This window comes from Temnothorax americanus, unplaced genomic scaffold, assembly GCF_048541705.1.
Source record: "Temnothorax americanus isolate GAGA-0224 unplaced genomic scaffold, ASM4854170v1 Scaffold6, whole genome shotgun sequence".
Taxonomy (NCBI): Eukaryota; Metazoa; Arthropoda; class Insecta; order Hymenoptera; family Formicidae; genus Temnothorax; species Temnothorax americanus.
Window position 1 is genome coordinate 2,809,583 of NW_027509751.1, and position 17,335 is coordinate 2,826,917.

The window sequence follows — 17,335 nt, forward strand, 5'->3', positions numbered from 1 at the left end:
ATAAAACAGAAATTATCTTTCTTGACGCGGTTTCGCGACATTACTGAGCAAACTCCGAACAACTAAAGATATTTTTTTAAGACAAATTTAAACAAGAAAGATAAAAAACAAAGGCGAAAAAGTATATCGTAACGCTTCGCAATTTAGATAACCGTCTGTCTTTGCATACAATCTTGTTGAATAATTTTTATAAAGCCCGAATTGTGTCTTATTTTGATTTCTTTATAAATGCAGCGATTTCCTAGATGTTATACGTCATTATACAAATGCCAGAACATTTCTCAAATACTCTCGTTCACGACTTCATCGAAACAGGAAAGCCGGGAAAGCGCCATCGGGAGAGCGACAAAAAGACCGCTACATCCTGTACGAAACGACAGGCTGGAAAAAAGAAAACGAAAATCGAGATTAGCCCTAAGCGCGGTCGCGCGACTTCGTCCTGCCTCCAATCTCCGAATCGAATCAAGCGCCGTGGTTGAACGAACTTACGGCGCGCACGGGCGATATAAAATAACGCTAGAAGGGGGAAAAATGATCCCGTACCGCAGCCATAGCCGCGACAGCTAATTGCATTCGTTAAAGGGGCCCGCCCAGACCGCGTTAGTGCTTTCTTCGCCGAGCGAGGGGCACTCTCTCCTTCTCTCGGACCACTCGTCGCCCTCTTTGCTTCCTTTCTTTTTCCCTTCATCCCCCAGACTATATGCACCGCGCGCCGCTTTCCGTCGGTCTTTTCCTCCGCCGTTCGGCCACTCGTCGCAATTTGCGGGAGCCGGCGCAATGGCCAGAGAAACTTCCTGAAGAGGTGTTGCGAAAGTTTCGAATCAAATGAATGAAAAACGGCGCGGAGAAGAAGGGGAGAAAGCGGAAGGAGAACAGTGGTGGATTATTGCACAAGGGCGTCGATTCGCGAGTCTTCTGACTTCTCTTGAAGTCTCAAAAACTCCCAAGTACTACGCGAATTTCTATTTCACGAAAATTGAATACATATATATATAACGTCGCAAATATTAATAATATTCGTAACATTATGAAAAATGATGTTTAACGTTTATCAGAGAATCTTTTTGGTCCTGTATTTTCCTCCGATATTCCGCGGAGAATCTCCAAGTATATACCTTAATCCACCGCTGGGAGGGAAGAACGAGTCGAAGGGGAGAATCGCGAGGGGTTACACGAATATGGCACGTCGTGGCGGGCGTTTTCGTTGCGTTTTATTGATCCGATACAGTCGTAAATGGTACAATCGGCAAATTCATCGGCGGTACAATCGATATAGTTATATGTATATATACACTTATGTACATGACGCCGAAAGGCGCTTGGCTTGCTTGCTCGCGTGCTCGCGTGCTCGCAGAAACGACGCCCGGCGGCAGAATAATGCTTCCGGGTTATCGTTACGTCGGAATATAACGGCGAGAACGAGCACGAAGTGTCCTATGACTCCTGACCGTCGAGAGATACAAAGTCGTAAAAAAGAACCAGCGGGGGATGGATTGGACGCGGATGCGCGAAAGGGAGAAAGGGAAGGAAACGACGGAGCGCGAGGGTGACGAAACGGAGAGGATGGGGTGTCGATTGGGTCTCTATTGAAAGACTAGAAAAACGTATACTCGTTATTGTACACTAAAGCCGCGGCAGAGCATTATTTTTATACGTCTTATCTGTCTATACGCTTTAATTGGAGCTTAACGCCTACAACGCGATTACACTTATACGTGTGTCGATATGGATAATGGGTGGACGATCGAGCGCGATCCGTCGATCGCGCGTGCAGGACGGAGGAAATCCGTCCGGTCAGCGTGTGTCCCGGCGCGGACGCTTTCGATCCTTCGTCCCGTGGGATAATTATCCAGGCCTTAGACCGCGGTGCCGATCCTCCGTCTCTCATCGTCGTCGATCGCGCGCCGCGTCAGCATTCGGCCGGAAGCCCGACGCGCTCGCGATTTCCGTACGGTCATTAACTGTTTCAGCAACCGAGCTGAATTGAATTGCGCTAACTCCTGTTTCGATCAATTTCACTCGGCGGATGGAAAAAGCGCGTCTCATTGTATTTTCCGAGAGATAAGTCGTCGAACGTCAATTATACAGATTTTTTTTATGCATTTACCGCGAAAGAAGCGTGTCTCTCGAAACGATGTAACATTTTTCTCTCGTAAAAACCACCATCAAATTATTGCATTATAAAAAATGTAAAGATTCTCAAAAATTTTCCTTAATCTTACCCTCACGGCGAGCGAGGTTCCGCTGTGCTCTTTAACAGATCGTTGAAGGTGGACGCTTGTTGTATGACGGCAGATGCTGAAAGAGTTAATTACACGATCGACAGAAACTAGTACCGTCCGGTGGGACTGATCGTCGAGTTCCTTTACTGGGCAATCCCCGAAGCACGCTGCGGGAAAGGTCCTTCCCGATGCCGTGTGTCCTTCTTCGCGCATCCCGACTCGACTCCACTTTCTCCAAAGAAGTTCTCAAGAACCGCTGCCCCGTCGAGGATATCGAGAAAGGTTGCCGGGTTCGAGCGAGACGCTATTTCTCGCTCGTGCGTCCTCTACCTCTCTATCGAGTGATGAATTCCGTAAGAGAGACTCCTCTCTTATTCCTCCGTTCTCCCGACGCGATCTCTCGGACCGACCCGATTGATCGATTTCTACTCGAACACGGTCTTCGACAAAGTTTATCGGCGACGATACTTGGCTCTTTGCTAATGGACGTCTCCTCGCTTCCGAGGGCCGGTCAGTTCTATCTTCGGTTAAGTGTCCAGCAATTTCTCTCACGCCTCGCTTTCGGGATCGCAGCATCGGGCTGTAGCGTGGACAGGAAACTCAAGTTAATTGACGAAGGTCGGAGAAACATCCGATCCTCAAAAGCGCGTTAAGTTTTCATCGAGATTGTTCTTCGAGAAAACGAATTTAAGAAGCGCGTGGAAGAAAATATTTTCTTTTTCGTTTTTAATATAAAGTACGGTATGAATAGAAAATGCGCTGATTTTCAGCGGAGAGAGTTTTATCTTAGCCTTCGTGACCTCCTGTTTACTACGGGAGATATTATTTATGAATTGCGTATGTCGTGTGTGCGTGAGTTATGTCAGTCTCGTTAATTATTCGGGGGATAAAGTGACTTTTCACTCTACGAGAGTGATTTTACGCTACGCTCTGTACATTTCGAAAACGTACGCGCGATTCTATTGACATTATTGGTGATTTCGTTTAACACGATTATCGATCGCGTGCGGACGAGATAGGAAAGTATAAATCCTAACTAGAGTCTGGATTCTAAGTTTCAATTTCTCAAACAAGGCGGATTCAAAAGGGTCCGCGGTTAGGCGCTTCCCTCGGAAACCTTCTCGCCAAAGTTTCTGGACCTGTTGAATCGTTATTCCTCGTGGAACCCGCTTATATTCAGACAAACGGCGCGAGGCGAATTTTGCCCGGATCAACATCCCCAGGGATCATGTATTTCTCAATTATAAATAAAAAAAAAAACATATTCCTATTAAACATATCAAATTTAGAACATAAAATACGTCATAACAATTGCGTGGAAAATACTCCCGCAAAAATATTATACGTCTAAAATAAATAGCAAAATATTCAGAAAAAAATATTGCGTCTCTGAATCCCTGAAAAGATCAAACCGCTCTCGTTTCGCCGCACAATATTGCGGAAGGACCAAAGTGACCTCGTTAACATTATGACATCTCGGAGCGATTTCGGACGCTTTTATATATATATTATTTCATAACGCTTTGTACCAAGCAGAATAATATAGAAAACGGATTACGATCTCACAATCGCTCTAAACATATTCAAAAAGTCTACCGATCAGTTAACGTCGACCGGGCTCTCCTCGACAATCTTCTCCAGCAGCTGGCCCGACTCAAAGTCCCTGCACCTGTCCGCGGCGCACATTATTATCGGGCCTAAAGGCGAGCCGATCTCCTGCGGCAGACCTTTCTTGAGGACGTTGAGGTACCCCTAGCTCTGAACCATATCGCTAACGTACTCCTCGTGAAGCGCGAGGAGATGACGCGGCACGTCGAGTGCGGTGTGAAGCGTCACGGTTACGCCGCGATTCAGACTGATCGCCGGATAAAAGACGCCGTAGAGATCGCGGAAGGCGATGCCGCCCTGCGGCTGATCGTTCACGAAGAAGCGTAGCGTGTGCGTGGTGTCCAGGTCGAGAAGGACGCCGACGGTCGAGCCTTGCTGGACTCCGCCCTCCGTGCGTTGTGCGTGACCACCGCCGTGCATGAACCACGACCGCTGCCGGTCTATGTACATGCTCCAGCCTTTGTCGTCCTTGCCTGTGAGCAAAATCGCGATGATTGGTGAATTGCCTTCAGAGTGAGTCATACTGGATGTCATTACAGACTGTATGTCATATATAAACGATGATATGACAGTCAACTTGTTAGATATGTTGAGAACGTCAAAAATTATTTGCGTAATTTAGGAATATTTAAAATCTCATTAATAATAACAACAGTAATAGCGGAGATGATGTTTTTGATATTTAATGTAATTTTTTACTCGTTTATTATAAAATAATGAGACAGATGAAACGAATAGTTATTATTAAACTCGTTAGTTGACGCGGAAAATATTCCAAGAAGAAAATAGAACACGTGACACGATTACAGACCAATCCCAATTAATAATAAATTCCCGTTGTGTCCATTAAGCAGCACGCAATATCGATTTTCGGATTTTATCAGTTCTAAGAGCATTGACCCGGTTTCCACGTGTCCAAGGGTTAAAGTACCCTCCTCTTCCGGGATGTTGCACAACCGCGGTCGCGCACTTTGCGATCTCGGCCGAATCTCTTAGCCGTCGTTTTCTCTCATCCGGAGCGATGTATAAAGACAAAAGCAGACAGAGACAAAAAAAAGAAAGACAGAACGCGGAGAGAAGAAGAGAGAAAGAAAAAGAGAAATACGTGGAAAATACGGTACATATACGTCTCTCGCCTTCGAATTTCCGAACAAACCGGGGGATCGTCGGGGTGTACCGGGTGGCGCATGAATATTTCATCGGGGCCGGATAAACCGCACGATATTTTCCGCCGAGGGGAGGAACAAGAGAAGAGGAGTGGAGAGGCAAAAGGCCTGGAGATACTTACCCAGCATCTGATCGCGCGACACATCCGCCCGGGCGATACCGAAGGCCGGATCGGTGTCACTGTGGTATCGATCTAGGGTCAGCTCCCAGTAGTGCACGCCCCGCGAGAAGCCGACGCTCGAGAGGACCACGCGGTGCTCGTAGCCCTCGCAGGACGCGCTCATCGCGTCCTCGGATATGGAAACTTCCTGCGGTATGCCGGCCGCGCCGGTCGCCCACGAGAACCACGCCACTGCGGGACCAGAGAGAGAGAGGACCACCGTTTCGTTGTACAGAGCATCGATTAATATTCCGCGGACTCGAATCCGCAAGCACGCTTAACGAACTACACGTTTCAGGCTATCGGGCGTCGGGTTATCGAGTGCCTGGGTTATTGGGAATTCGACGTCGCCGCGCCGCGCCGCGCCGCGCCGCGCCGCGCCGCGCCGCGCCGCATCGCGCTCTCGATGTTAATAACGACGTGACAGGATTGTGGAATCTTAATATGAGGGAAAGGAGAATGGGGGATCTGATTTTCTGCGCGGCTAAATAATTTAAGAATTTGATATGGAAAGTCGACGTGACGCGACATCGGGAACCGTGGTATATATGCAAAAAGAAAGGGATGTTTTATCTTTCGCGGTTTGTTAAATATAATTTAAAACTTTGATGTGGAATTTCCTAACGTCGCGCGATTGTTGAAGTTTAATACCGAACTACCGCCCGACGAATATTACGTTACGGCCCGGGAATACGAAAGGGAAAGAATTCTTTTTTTTCTCTGAATCTTTACGTATTAATATTATACATTTAGAAAAATCCGAGATATAAATAAGAGATTAAAATTCAGCATAAAAAACTGATCCAGCGGAATACAGGCGACGAGGATTTTAGATTAGATTACATTAGATTAAGTAATTCGATCTGTCGAATCTATTATTAGTCGATTCACGATTAACACGATTTCGAGAAATGAATTAAGATGGAACATTTAACTCTCCGCGGTGCTGTGAATAATTTAAGCACTTCCGTGGTAGAATTGGTATATATGGTAATAATAAAACAAAATTTTAGGCGGATCCATTTCCTCTCGGAACTAACGCAGAGGTAAAAATGTCTCCTCGACCTCGGAGTCATTTGTAATTGTCGCCCGCATTATTCCGCAATTAAACGTCACGCGGATGGGCATTCTATCGCGACTGTTTCTGGGTGCGTCCACCGTCCATCTGATCGATCACGCGATCGTGCCGTGAAAAAAAGAAAGAAAATACGCGCGGCTGGAAAATCGACGTCGGTTACGATCGTTCGTCTTCCACGCGACACCGACGCCGATTTTCCAGCCGAGGCCTCCGCTCCGCGCGCGCGCGCGCTTTGCTCAGGAAACCGTGAAGAAAAAAAGAAGAAAAGCTCTCTCACCCTCGGCGGTCTGAAGGCCGATCAACTCCGAGTACTCGCCCTCGCCAGCGCTGTTAAAGGCCCGCACCCTGGCGTTGTAGAGCGAGTTGAAGTGCAGCCCGTCTACCGTGCAAATGGTCTCGCGGCCACAGTACACCTCCTGCGAATCAGATTTCAAACGGGACATTCGTGAATTTGCGGGTTGCAGTTGTAGCCGGATAACCTACCCTATAATATTAATCAGGGGAGAAAATAATTTGAGCGGAAATAGGAATTACATTTAAAAAAGGATATTTACTCTTTGGAAACGCAGGAAATATTCGATAGCGTAAAATTCTATAAAGATATGTTATGCTACTACTTCTATACCACACAATAATTGTAATAGAAATCTTTCTAATGAATAGCTATGTAAAATACGCAACAATATAATTTACAAAATTACTATTTTACGGAATAAAATGATGACAAATTAGAAATCCTTAAAAATATAGGAACAATTAAATCAATTTATGTAGGAAAATCGAATATTTCAACTTCCACATATTGAGTAATTACTATTGACAAATATATGACAAACATATGACAAATTGAAATGTCTAACTCGGCACGAAAATTCTCGTTCACTGTGACGAGCGAGTATTGACGTTGCTCGTCTCAGTGGTGGATAAACGAAAATTGTGGATAAAGAGCGGAGTTTACCTGTCATGTCGACTTTCCTGAAAGAACCGTCAAGATAGCATCGATTGGTCGACCGACAGATAAGCAAGCACGAAACACGTTATTAGATTTAACACCGGAATAAAAGTCTCGTAAAACCGACGAGAGAGAAACATTATGATACAAATAACTTTCCTTCGACAGTTACTTTTCCTTTTTAATATATCATTTTCGATACAATTTTCATTGTTTATTATGCAGATGTCTTGATAAAAAAATGCGATTATCAACTAACTTTAAATATAAAAACCTATATACAAAACTAATAATAGAAAAATAATATAATTATAAAAAATGTTTGCTATTAGAATTTGTAAAGTTTCTTTAGTTTCTGTATGAATCAGAAATTAAATTTTTGCATATCTTACATTTTCTCTAAAATCACACAGAACAAGGGGAATTAATTCCGTGAATTTTCCGACAAATCAGATCCTTATTCGTCAAAGGAGCTTTTGCGATTCCTGCTGCGAGAGCTCGATGAGTGACAGCGCAGGAACGGAAACCAGAGACCGGGAAACCCGAGGCATCGTGTGCTGCGCGAACGAGCTCGATTTAAATATTAAAAGGAGGAGGATGGACCCCGCGCTATCCCGATGGCCGCCGAGAGGAACTGGCGATAGGTCGGACGAGGGGCGGCAGAAAGGACGAGGAGAGCGCCGGCAACGAGGACGATTTATATTCGCGGTATCGCTCCGTTCGTTAACGAGCGCCATATCGCAACGCCGCCGCCGGTGCATTATTAACAAAGCATGAAAATTTAGACGCGCGATTTACAAGGCCGACCCGAAGCACGTTTGTGCGAACGGAAATTCATACGCGCCGTGGCGATATACTTGGGTTATTCTCGTTGATTTTACCACGGATTTAGTATTATATATTCTTCCGTGCAAGCCATTTGAAGGGTGAAATCTTCATGAAAGACCAGAAGGATTGATACAACACTGTTAAATATTAAAGGAAATTAAATTTGAACCACACAATACCTTTGAGTTAAATAATATTTTGTTATTTTTAATTACCATGTGTGTCGAAATGTATGATTTTAACACAAAACAGTATTATTTTAACTCCATGTGTTTAGTTAAATTGACACTGTTTCAGTTAAATTAACTATTGAGTAGGAGCAGTGAGACGACCTATATAAGAATTGTTAAAAATGATTCAAATTGAGTGTCATTTGACACTATGAATTTAATAGTGAATCTCGTAATATATAAAACTACTTTAATAATGCATTGTAAATACAAAATTATCATAAATATAAAATCGATTAAATCAATCGAACGAAATTTACATTGAATCGAATACATTTATATGCGGCAAGGAACGAAGTCTTTCTCCTTACATAGGTATATTTAATTTTTCTAACTTAAATGAGCTTTAATTTATGTCGCGTGGCATACAAATATTTGAATCCAATGATATTAAAATAATTCCGCGTAAAAATGCTAAGCTTTATAATATTATTCTCTCTTTCACTTCGTGCAATTTTATTTCCTCTTACGTTGGCGAAAGACAAAACCCTATAATACTCTACGACCGCCGTTAAATTGCCTCACATTAATATCGTGGATTATGTGGCAAACGACGGTTCGAACTGCCGTCATTTGATAAAAACTTCTAATGAACGGGACGATATCGCTGGGAGCAATTAATAATTGCCATCGCCCAAGAGGATCGCTCATTTCTCACTGTAAGCCCGGAATCTTGGAGAGTTATAGACTTCAATTAACGCCGCGCTCTCAATACCGAATACCGAATCTTCATTTACCAGAGAAAGAATTTTAGTTCACAAACCGTTTCTTAATTCACGTATGACATACTAGCTTAAAGAAAAAAGTTAGATTCGAACTCTTATAAACCACGTACAATTTCCTTATCAGACAATCGGAGATATTATCGCCCATTTAAGACACCGCCAAATGAATTAATGTAGGCGCCATTAAACTGCCTTTATTCGGCGCGCTAATCTCCAAATTTTTCAAACTCGCGCCCACGAATTCGCGCTCCACGAGGCTGCCTTTTAATACCGACTTTTATGTCACGGCTCACGCGCGCTACTTAGGCTGAATTATTAGCGGTAATCGCGTTTCAGGGTGCCCGCGCTGCCACCCGCGTTTACGATCAATAAAACGCGAAAGACGGCGTTTCGAGTCCGACCGGAGTGGAGACCGGTCCGAGAATAAATGCGACGAACGACCTCGCTGATCCGGAAACGCGCTCCGAATGGATACGTGGCCGACCCTTCACGAAGAGCATGGTATTCCGCGCGCGAGCGATTCGTTCCGGTACAACGTACCGTAACAAAAATCTGTACGGAAAAAAAAAATAAACTTTACGGACGATCGGCATTAATATTCATTTCGCGGCGCCGCGGAGGGACAAATTCTCAACAAAGAGGGCTTTTATGATCCTGACGTTTTTTTCTGATCCCCTTCGCGCTTCGATGTCATGTCCGCCGATATGGCCGGTATAATCCTTCGGTAAATTGAAGGCGGATTTTATACGTCTCACCCCCCCCGTAAAGTTTTATTAAACGCTCGTATCCGGGAATCACTCCTCATATAAGATTTATTTTGATGTCCATTGCGCGTCGTAATATACATATATTATTGTATGGGACGAAAATTGTAGCAAATGAAACGTGAAGCAAGGCTGAACGACGACGATAAAATTATATATAATATGGTCATTTTTGTGTGCATATCATAGCCCAGAAATAATAACAAAAACAAATGTTTAACATGATAATATTAGAAAGTTTAAAAAGAATTGTATTTAAATCTCTCTTGGTCAATAAAATAATAGCTAGTAAATCTGGAAGATCAAGAAGGACTCACAACGGTCATTTTCGGTTTCTAGAGGAGATTCTGACAACCAATTTTGCACATGTGCAAGTAATGTGTGCAATGTAACTAAAATTTTAAAAATTAGCCGACAAGAAAGCTACTGTAGAATTTTAACGAATGCATTTCACAGACAAACTTACATCTCTTTTCCCTCGGGTTACATCGTCACGTTTAGTTCAACATACGCAACGATTCTTTTAGAGTTTCCTGCCACGTTCGTGCAACTCATCGTCCTTCTTTTTATACTATTTTTACGCTACGAGTAACTTCCTTTTATCTGAGCGAGAAAATCTCGTCTTAACTTTTCGAGATAGAACCTGACGGACAGTCTCCCACGTCCAATAAAATTAGTATCACTTTTCAATAATATTTTATTAAAACTGTTGTATTAAATCATGTTAATTTTCATACATAACAATCGGCAAATATTTTTTCCAAGTATTGTAACTTCTCTTTGTAATTCGGTTCCTTTTAAAAGCAGAATAAATTCTTATCCGTTTAAACAATCACAAATCCGTTTCTCTATTCTGCTTTCAAGAGAAGTTACGGAACACTTGGGAAATAATATTTACCACGAGAAAATTGACGCGTTGCTTTTCAAGATTTCCGTGGGAGAAATAACAGACGTCAAATATTATTTTAATGCCAGCGGGTCTCTCTCTCTCTCGGTATCATCTCGTCCGCGTCGGATCGGAGAACAATTCCACGGAAGACATCGTGAGAACATCGAAGTGTCTCCCATTGTTGGGGTAAAGTCGTATCGCCGTCGTCGCCGGGATGATACGGCCGAAGAAGAGAATTGCGACGCGACGAAGAAACACCGGAACCGGACGTCGCGTCGGCAAAGAAACGAAAACGATGGAGGGTCCGACGAGTGAAGCTGTCATCGAAAAATTTGCGGGCGATCTCGAGAAAGCCTCCGAGAGATCCGAGCTTTAGTGTATACGATATAGCGCGTCTTCTCTCTCGCCGACATATATTCGAGGGGAATACAATTTTCTTCGGGATATACGGAGATGTTTACTCACCCTGAACTCTCCGCCGCAGCCGTCGTCCAGCTCCAGGAGATATCCCTCGATGGCGGGGCCCCTCTGTCCGGCGCAGCCCATAATTCCGTGGCCAGGTGGCGGCTGCCAGGCAACGGTGACGCTGTTGTTCTCGGCGCTACACTCTTCGGGGATCAGTAAAGGCGCTCCAGGTGCTGGAAATGCGTACGTCGAGACGGTTTAACAGCGCTCCGCGTTATTGTAATTGTCAGCGTTGCATTGGAAACGCGGGAGTAAAGTAATGTTAGATATATGATATCTTTTGAGGGCGCACGAGACTCCCCGATCCCTTGGGCAGTTTGGAATTAATTCTAACAACGATAATTGCAGTAATCTTCGCGATAATTCGAGATATTAATTGTTGTATTGAATATATGAAGATAAATAAAATTTGAGATTTTTCTTCGAGATTAATTTGAAAACTCTTCTAATTCGGTAACGTAAAGAACACTTCGCTCGTGTGACGGAAAAGTAGACACAGTTACTTTGAAGTTGTCTCGTAAAAATAAAATTATAAGCAGACTATAAATTAGTTGTTGTACTTGCTTAAGGACGGAAACTTCCAATACTGAAATTTTCTATTTCGGTAAAACTTTGTACACACTTAAGAAGTTCCCCGGGTAAGTAACTAAACATTTCGTATTTTCGTAACGAAAGGATTGAGGTAAAGGTATTTAACTTCGGAGATTTCCAGCCAACAAAGTTTGCTTGTAAATCATTTTACAAGTGAATAAACTTATATAAATAAGTGGAAAGTTGTCATGCAAATAGATTAAAATGAAATGAATGGGGAAAAAGAAAAATCTCCGATAAAATTATGACGAGTGTGTCGATATGTATGGGTATGTAATAACACATATTTGTATATGTATATAATAAATTGATATCAAATCGTGAATTAAAAACATCGTGAAGAGAGTAAAGTAAATTCACGTCACAGATTGACGATTTCATTTGACAGAGTTTTAATTACCGCCATCAGTTAACTTCGATATAATATGAATTGAGAACGCGCTGGGTATTTAGCTCCAATCCGATTTGCCTGGAAGTCGGCTTGCCGATGATGACCTTCGGCAGCAATAATTTCACGATTTAAACAGGCTTCGGACTGCCGAATTTGCCGCGAGTTTCCTAACGACGGACGGAACTTGGTCGTTGCCGCGCGACCGCACGATTCTATTCGACTCTGACTGCAATGCCTAGGGTACAAAGTTGAAGCCGCGGAAATTACAGCGGCGCTATCCAGATTTCTGTTCCGCAGAAATGTATTGAGCTGCCGATGCAGAGCGCCATATCTCAATTTGCCAAATCGATCGGAATATATACTAACGTATAAATTTCTCGACAGAACGCTGAAATCGAATTGATCCTTCGTATTGGAACCTAGCAAAATTAGTAGCCAATATTAATTTCTCTTAAAGTTGCAATATTACAGTATAAAAGAAATATTTTAAATGTCCACAAACGTTTTGTTTCAAGTAAATTACTGCAGTAAAAGATGCTAATACGCCATATACATATCGCACTCCGAGAAGAATACTGCAGTCACAAATTCACAATTTTCAGGAGAGAGAAAAAACTAATTTAGCACAATTTTTTTTAATTGTAAGATAACTAACGTAATTACAATTACGATATTCTGTTACAATACAACTTATACTGTTTAAATGAATAGCGGTACTTTTACCCTACTGTATATATAGTGGATTTTGCACATGTATAATAGACTTGTGAGGCTATTGGCTATTGCAATATACACGAAGAGAATTTTCTCTTAAAATTTACCCTAAAATCATGGTAGTTGTGGGACAACATTTAACACCAAAAATTTTATGCGAGCTATTCTGATTAATATCTACCATAATAAAAAATATTAATATCTATTACATTAAAATATAAAATATGTTTGATTAATTTTACTAAAATATATCTATGAAATTTCAATAATTTTTCAAAATTTACCAATCTGCTTGGTAATTTTTATCACGTTGTTTGTAAAATGTCTTTTGTATATTTTAAAAATTCCTTGGTCGCCAAGTTGTCCCAAGTTTGAAGTGAATTTAACGGGGAAATATAACAAAAAATTCTCCCGTGTAAGTAACATTTTACTTTTTATGGATTTAACTCAAAACCGAAATTTTTTGAATCGCGACAGTATTCTTCTCGAAGCGTGATGCGTTTCTTCTCGCGGGAGATTACATTAATTCATTTGATAAATCTAGAATGCTCTCCGCGTTGCTTTCGCCGTAAAAGAGCGATCGTTCGGGGCGATACTAATCACGTTGGACCGGGCGTTCATTAACGGACAGCGCAAATGTTAGAGATAGTCCGCTTTCAAGAGCGTTACCGCTGTAGGCGATCGTTGATGCTTCTACATGCAATTATCTGGCTTTCAGTGGAAGCTCGCTGCCGACCCCGCCGCGTCGCGGACGCGGGTCGTCGGCTCGTCGGTAAACTTGTTGGCATGCTAATAAACCAAAAGCATTTCCTCTCGGTGCCCGTTGCCCGCTGGCGGCATGCAGTTTCGCGCAAACTTATCTCTCGATTACGTGCTCTCACGACACGGTGCCCGTCGACTTCCCGTCCGTTTCGGTCGTCGATTCGGGATGCGCCGGCAGCATAATCCGATCGGACGGTCGCCGCCCGCGACCGGGGAGTAAACACGCGCCAAAAAGACGAAAGACGGGAAAGGCCGAGGTTTGGCAAACACGTCGCGATGTGCAGTCGGATAAAAAGAGACGTGCGTCCCGCGGCGAAAGTTACCCGCGATGGCCTTTTTGCCACGTGTTGGTGGATACTGTTGAGTTACAAAAACCGCGATCGAGCTTTTTGACAAAATTGTGTTGTATATGCGGGGCGTCGCCGTCTCTGCCGCATTTACTCTTTTAGTGACATATTCTTCCGGCAATTCGAGATCAATTTTTACTTTTTACTTTTGCGATATAGCCCACGATGGAAATTATAACCGCTCAAAAATCTGCTTTCGGTAATGAATAAAAAGTCAATGATCGATAGCGATTGAAATCGCTGATAAAAGTGCATGTATTTTTTTTTCGCAGAGCGAAAAGCGGAATTTCAATGGCGTCCCACTCATTCATGTAGATGAAAAAGTATTCTCTTCCATAATTTTCTGGAATAAAAAAGCCGTGGAAGCTGTGCGATTCCGCGCAAAACTAATCATCTTTCCGATTTCGGGCGAAAATTGACTCGTGAATTCAATGATGTACGAAACTTAATACGTTTTTTCAACACATATGACGTAGGAAAAATCGTATTTTTCCGTACAAAAGATAATATCTTTTGTACATTGCAGGGAAATATTATTTCACGCGTGGGATTAAAAAAATGCAATTTTTGTGTGGAACTATGGGAATTTGAACAAACGTACCGCGATACATAAAAAGAAATAAAAAATGATCCATATAGTGCCGTCAATAAGAGAGATTCAATTTTATTTCAAAATATTGAATGTTCCGTTGTATCGCGACGCGAAAAGTCTTTAATAGTAAAAGGATTCTATAACAAATTATATTGAAAAATTATATTGCTTAAAATTCAGATTTGCGAAATCACTTGTAGTTGACGGAAGTGAGTTTCGCGAGAGGTTGTATTCTAAAAAGTTCATATATATATATATATATATATATATATATATATATATATATATATATGAAATAAAGTTAATCTATAAACTTTTTAGAATACAACCTCTCGCGAAACTCACTTCCGTCAACTACAAGTGATTTCGCAAATCTGAATTTTAAGTTATAGTATAACATATATATATATAAATATATATATATATATATACAGACGCAGAATACTAGAAATAATGTTTCGCCTACTTGCAACGTCAAGGAAGACTTAACACGTGTATGCATAATTAACTGGCTTCGTGCTTAATAGCGAATCGTCACGGAGAGTTCAGCTGAGTATCCTTGGAGAGAGCCGTTTCGCTCTACGGCACGAGTGCTCTAAGGTCCCTGCGGTATTCGCATTATGAAATTAGGCTAATGGCACCGACGTTGCATAACTATGTTCGGCGTCACGCCGCCAGAGCTTTAATCCAAATTAAGATCGTCTTGAGAAACATTTATCATTTCATATTTCATTTCCAGTTAAATGGCAAACAAAAGTAAAGAATAAACATTACTTTCCATTTGGACACGTCGAATGAGCGGGAAGTTATAAATAACGACGTTCGTTTAAATACCGCGGGGTAATTCGAAAGTTTAATGGAACTAATAACATCGCTAGTATAAAAATACAAAAAATTGAGATAAGAAAAATATAACAAGGAGATTATTTTATCTGAAGTCATGGCGAAGTCATAAGAGTTCGAGATTTAATTCTCGATACGATATATGTTAAGTGGGAGATCGCATAATTCGCGTGACGTGCGACGTGACGAAAAATCGAAGAGAGAAAAGTCGTTTATGTCAAATAGGAAAAAGAACGACGTGGCGTAGAATATAAACTCACTTCGCTGTTTCACCCGCTTATCGCGATCCAAAAACTCGTGTAATCCGACATGGAACCTCGATGAAGCCGTTCGCACGGTAAATTCCATTGCAACACGCTCCGTCGCTCTATGTCGTCGACATTTACTATCGATTATCCCGGATTTCGTCGGATTTTACAACGGCGCTGTCAACGTGCGAGTCCGTAATCTCTAGGTATCGTAAAGCCAGCCTGAACAGTTATTTATTATTACTTCTTTCGATATCGTCTCCAACATATTTTCTAATACGTCCTAACGGAGCAGTAAAGATTACCTAAAATGATTATTATCAACGTTTAATTAAATTTGAACGAATTAACAAACTCGGTACACCGATACTGAGATCGTAACGTTTTACCCGTTTTACGATCCGACCCAATAACGACAAGAATCCGGACGAAGCGCGAAGTGTAACGGTTTACACCGCGGCGCGGCGCGGCGTCAATTAAAGCCGGCTAAAAGAGTCGTGAGGGGAACACAGCGAGCGAAATATCGATCATCTGCCTTTTACGAGGGTGCGCTCGTAAAAGCGGGAATTAATGGGCAGGACAGGTGCACGCGAGTGACTCGAAGATCCTTCGCTTCCGAAGGAGCGGCGCTCTTTTCGACAGAGACGCGGCGTGGAAACAACGTACGCCGCGGATAAAAAAAACTGTTACGGCCGCGCTCTTTTTACAGCTTTACTTACAATGGGGTCCGACGTGAATCGACACACCGGCGAAACTTTATGCCCATATCGGAATGATTTATCGAACGGCGCGAGACGCGCCGCGCCACGCCGCGCCACGCCGCGCCGATATCCGATACATACAGAGCGTCTCTCTCTCTCCCTTTCTCTCTCGTTCATTCTGTTCTCTTTGTGAGGAAAACGTGGAAAAAGAGTGAACCGATAAGGGTTATACGTTGAAAGAGAGAAAGAGAGAGAGAGAGAGAGAGAGAGAGAGAGAGAGAGAGAGAGAGAGAGAGAGAGAGAGAGAGAGAGAGAGAGAGAGAGAGAGAGAGAGACAGAGAGAGAGAGAGAGAGAGAGAGAGAGAGAGAGAGAGAGAGAGAGAGAGAGAGAGAGAGAGAGAGAGAGAGAGAGAGAGAGAGAGAGAGAGAGAGAGAGAGAGAGAGAGAGAGAGAGAGAGAGAGAGAGAGAGAGAATCATGACGAAGCGAAGAATGCGCCGATAGCCTGTTAAAATGTATCGCGTGCGAAATATATCTCGCTGATAAAACTTAGCGACAGGTGAAAATAAACTTCGCGGAGAATGGACGGTTCTCGACTCGGCGAAAAATGGTCTTCTCGCGAGACTCGACAGTGATCTTGACGAAGTTCGCTGAAGACGATCTTTCACGCTTCACTCCGAGCGCAAAAGCATTCTTGAAATAATCACGTTCGCTTCGGCACTTTCGTTTCTGGAGACGCGAGACAACTGTTTGTTCAAAAGACAGAGTTTCCTCGCTTCTTTCAAACTCTTGACAATCTTCGATTACCTGCAGTACTTTTGATTTGACTTCGATACGGGGTGCGATAATTCCTTTTCTTATTTACATTACATTCGCAGATAGATGTATTTATTTCCTCACGTATTTCTTTCTAGTAATTATGATAAAAGTTACAATATACGATGAAAAGAAAAGAGAAACTAGCAGACTTGACTTATGAAGTTTATTAATCTTTACTGCTAATTTAAATGATTAACTTTTCGAAGTCGTTATAAAGTTCATTATATATGTATAACATAT

At 42.4% G+C, this 17,335-nt stretch overlaps 1 protein-coding gene across 5 annotated transcripts in view; it reads right to left on the bottom strand.

Annotated features, from left to right (window-relative positions):
• Positions 1 to 1,194: 1,194 nt before the first annotated feature.
• Positions 1,195 to 17,335, bottom strand: part of Trim9 (E3 ubiquitin-protein ligase Trim9) — a 102,696-nt gene continuing 86,555 nt past the window's right edge. For 4 of the 5 annotated variants that reach the window (XM_077420704.1, XM_077420703.1, XM_077420707.1 and 1 more), the window contains 4 exons: positions 11,089 to 11,261; positions 6,513 to 6,651; positions 5,119 to 5,349; positions 1,195 to 4,303 (listed from right to left, as the gene is read on the bottom strand). In XM_077420704.1, the coding sequence (XP_077276830.1) occupies positions 3,975 to 4,303; positions 5,119 to 5,349; positions 6,513 to 6,651; positions 11,089 to 11,261 (872 nt within the window). In that variant the 3' untranslated portion in view covers positions 1,195 to 3,974. The remainder of the gene's footprint in view (positions 4,304 to 5,118; positions 5,350 to 6,512; positions 6,652 to 11,088; positions 11,262 to 17,335) is intronic. The other variant, XR_013259167.1, reaches the window with a different exon arrangement.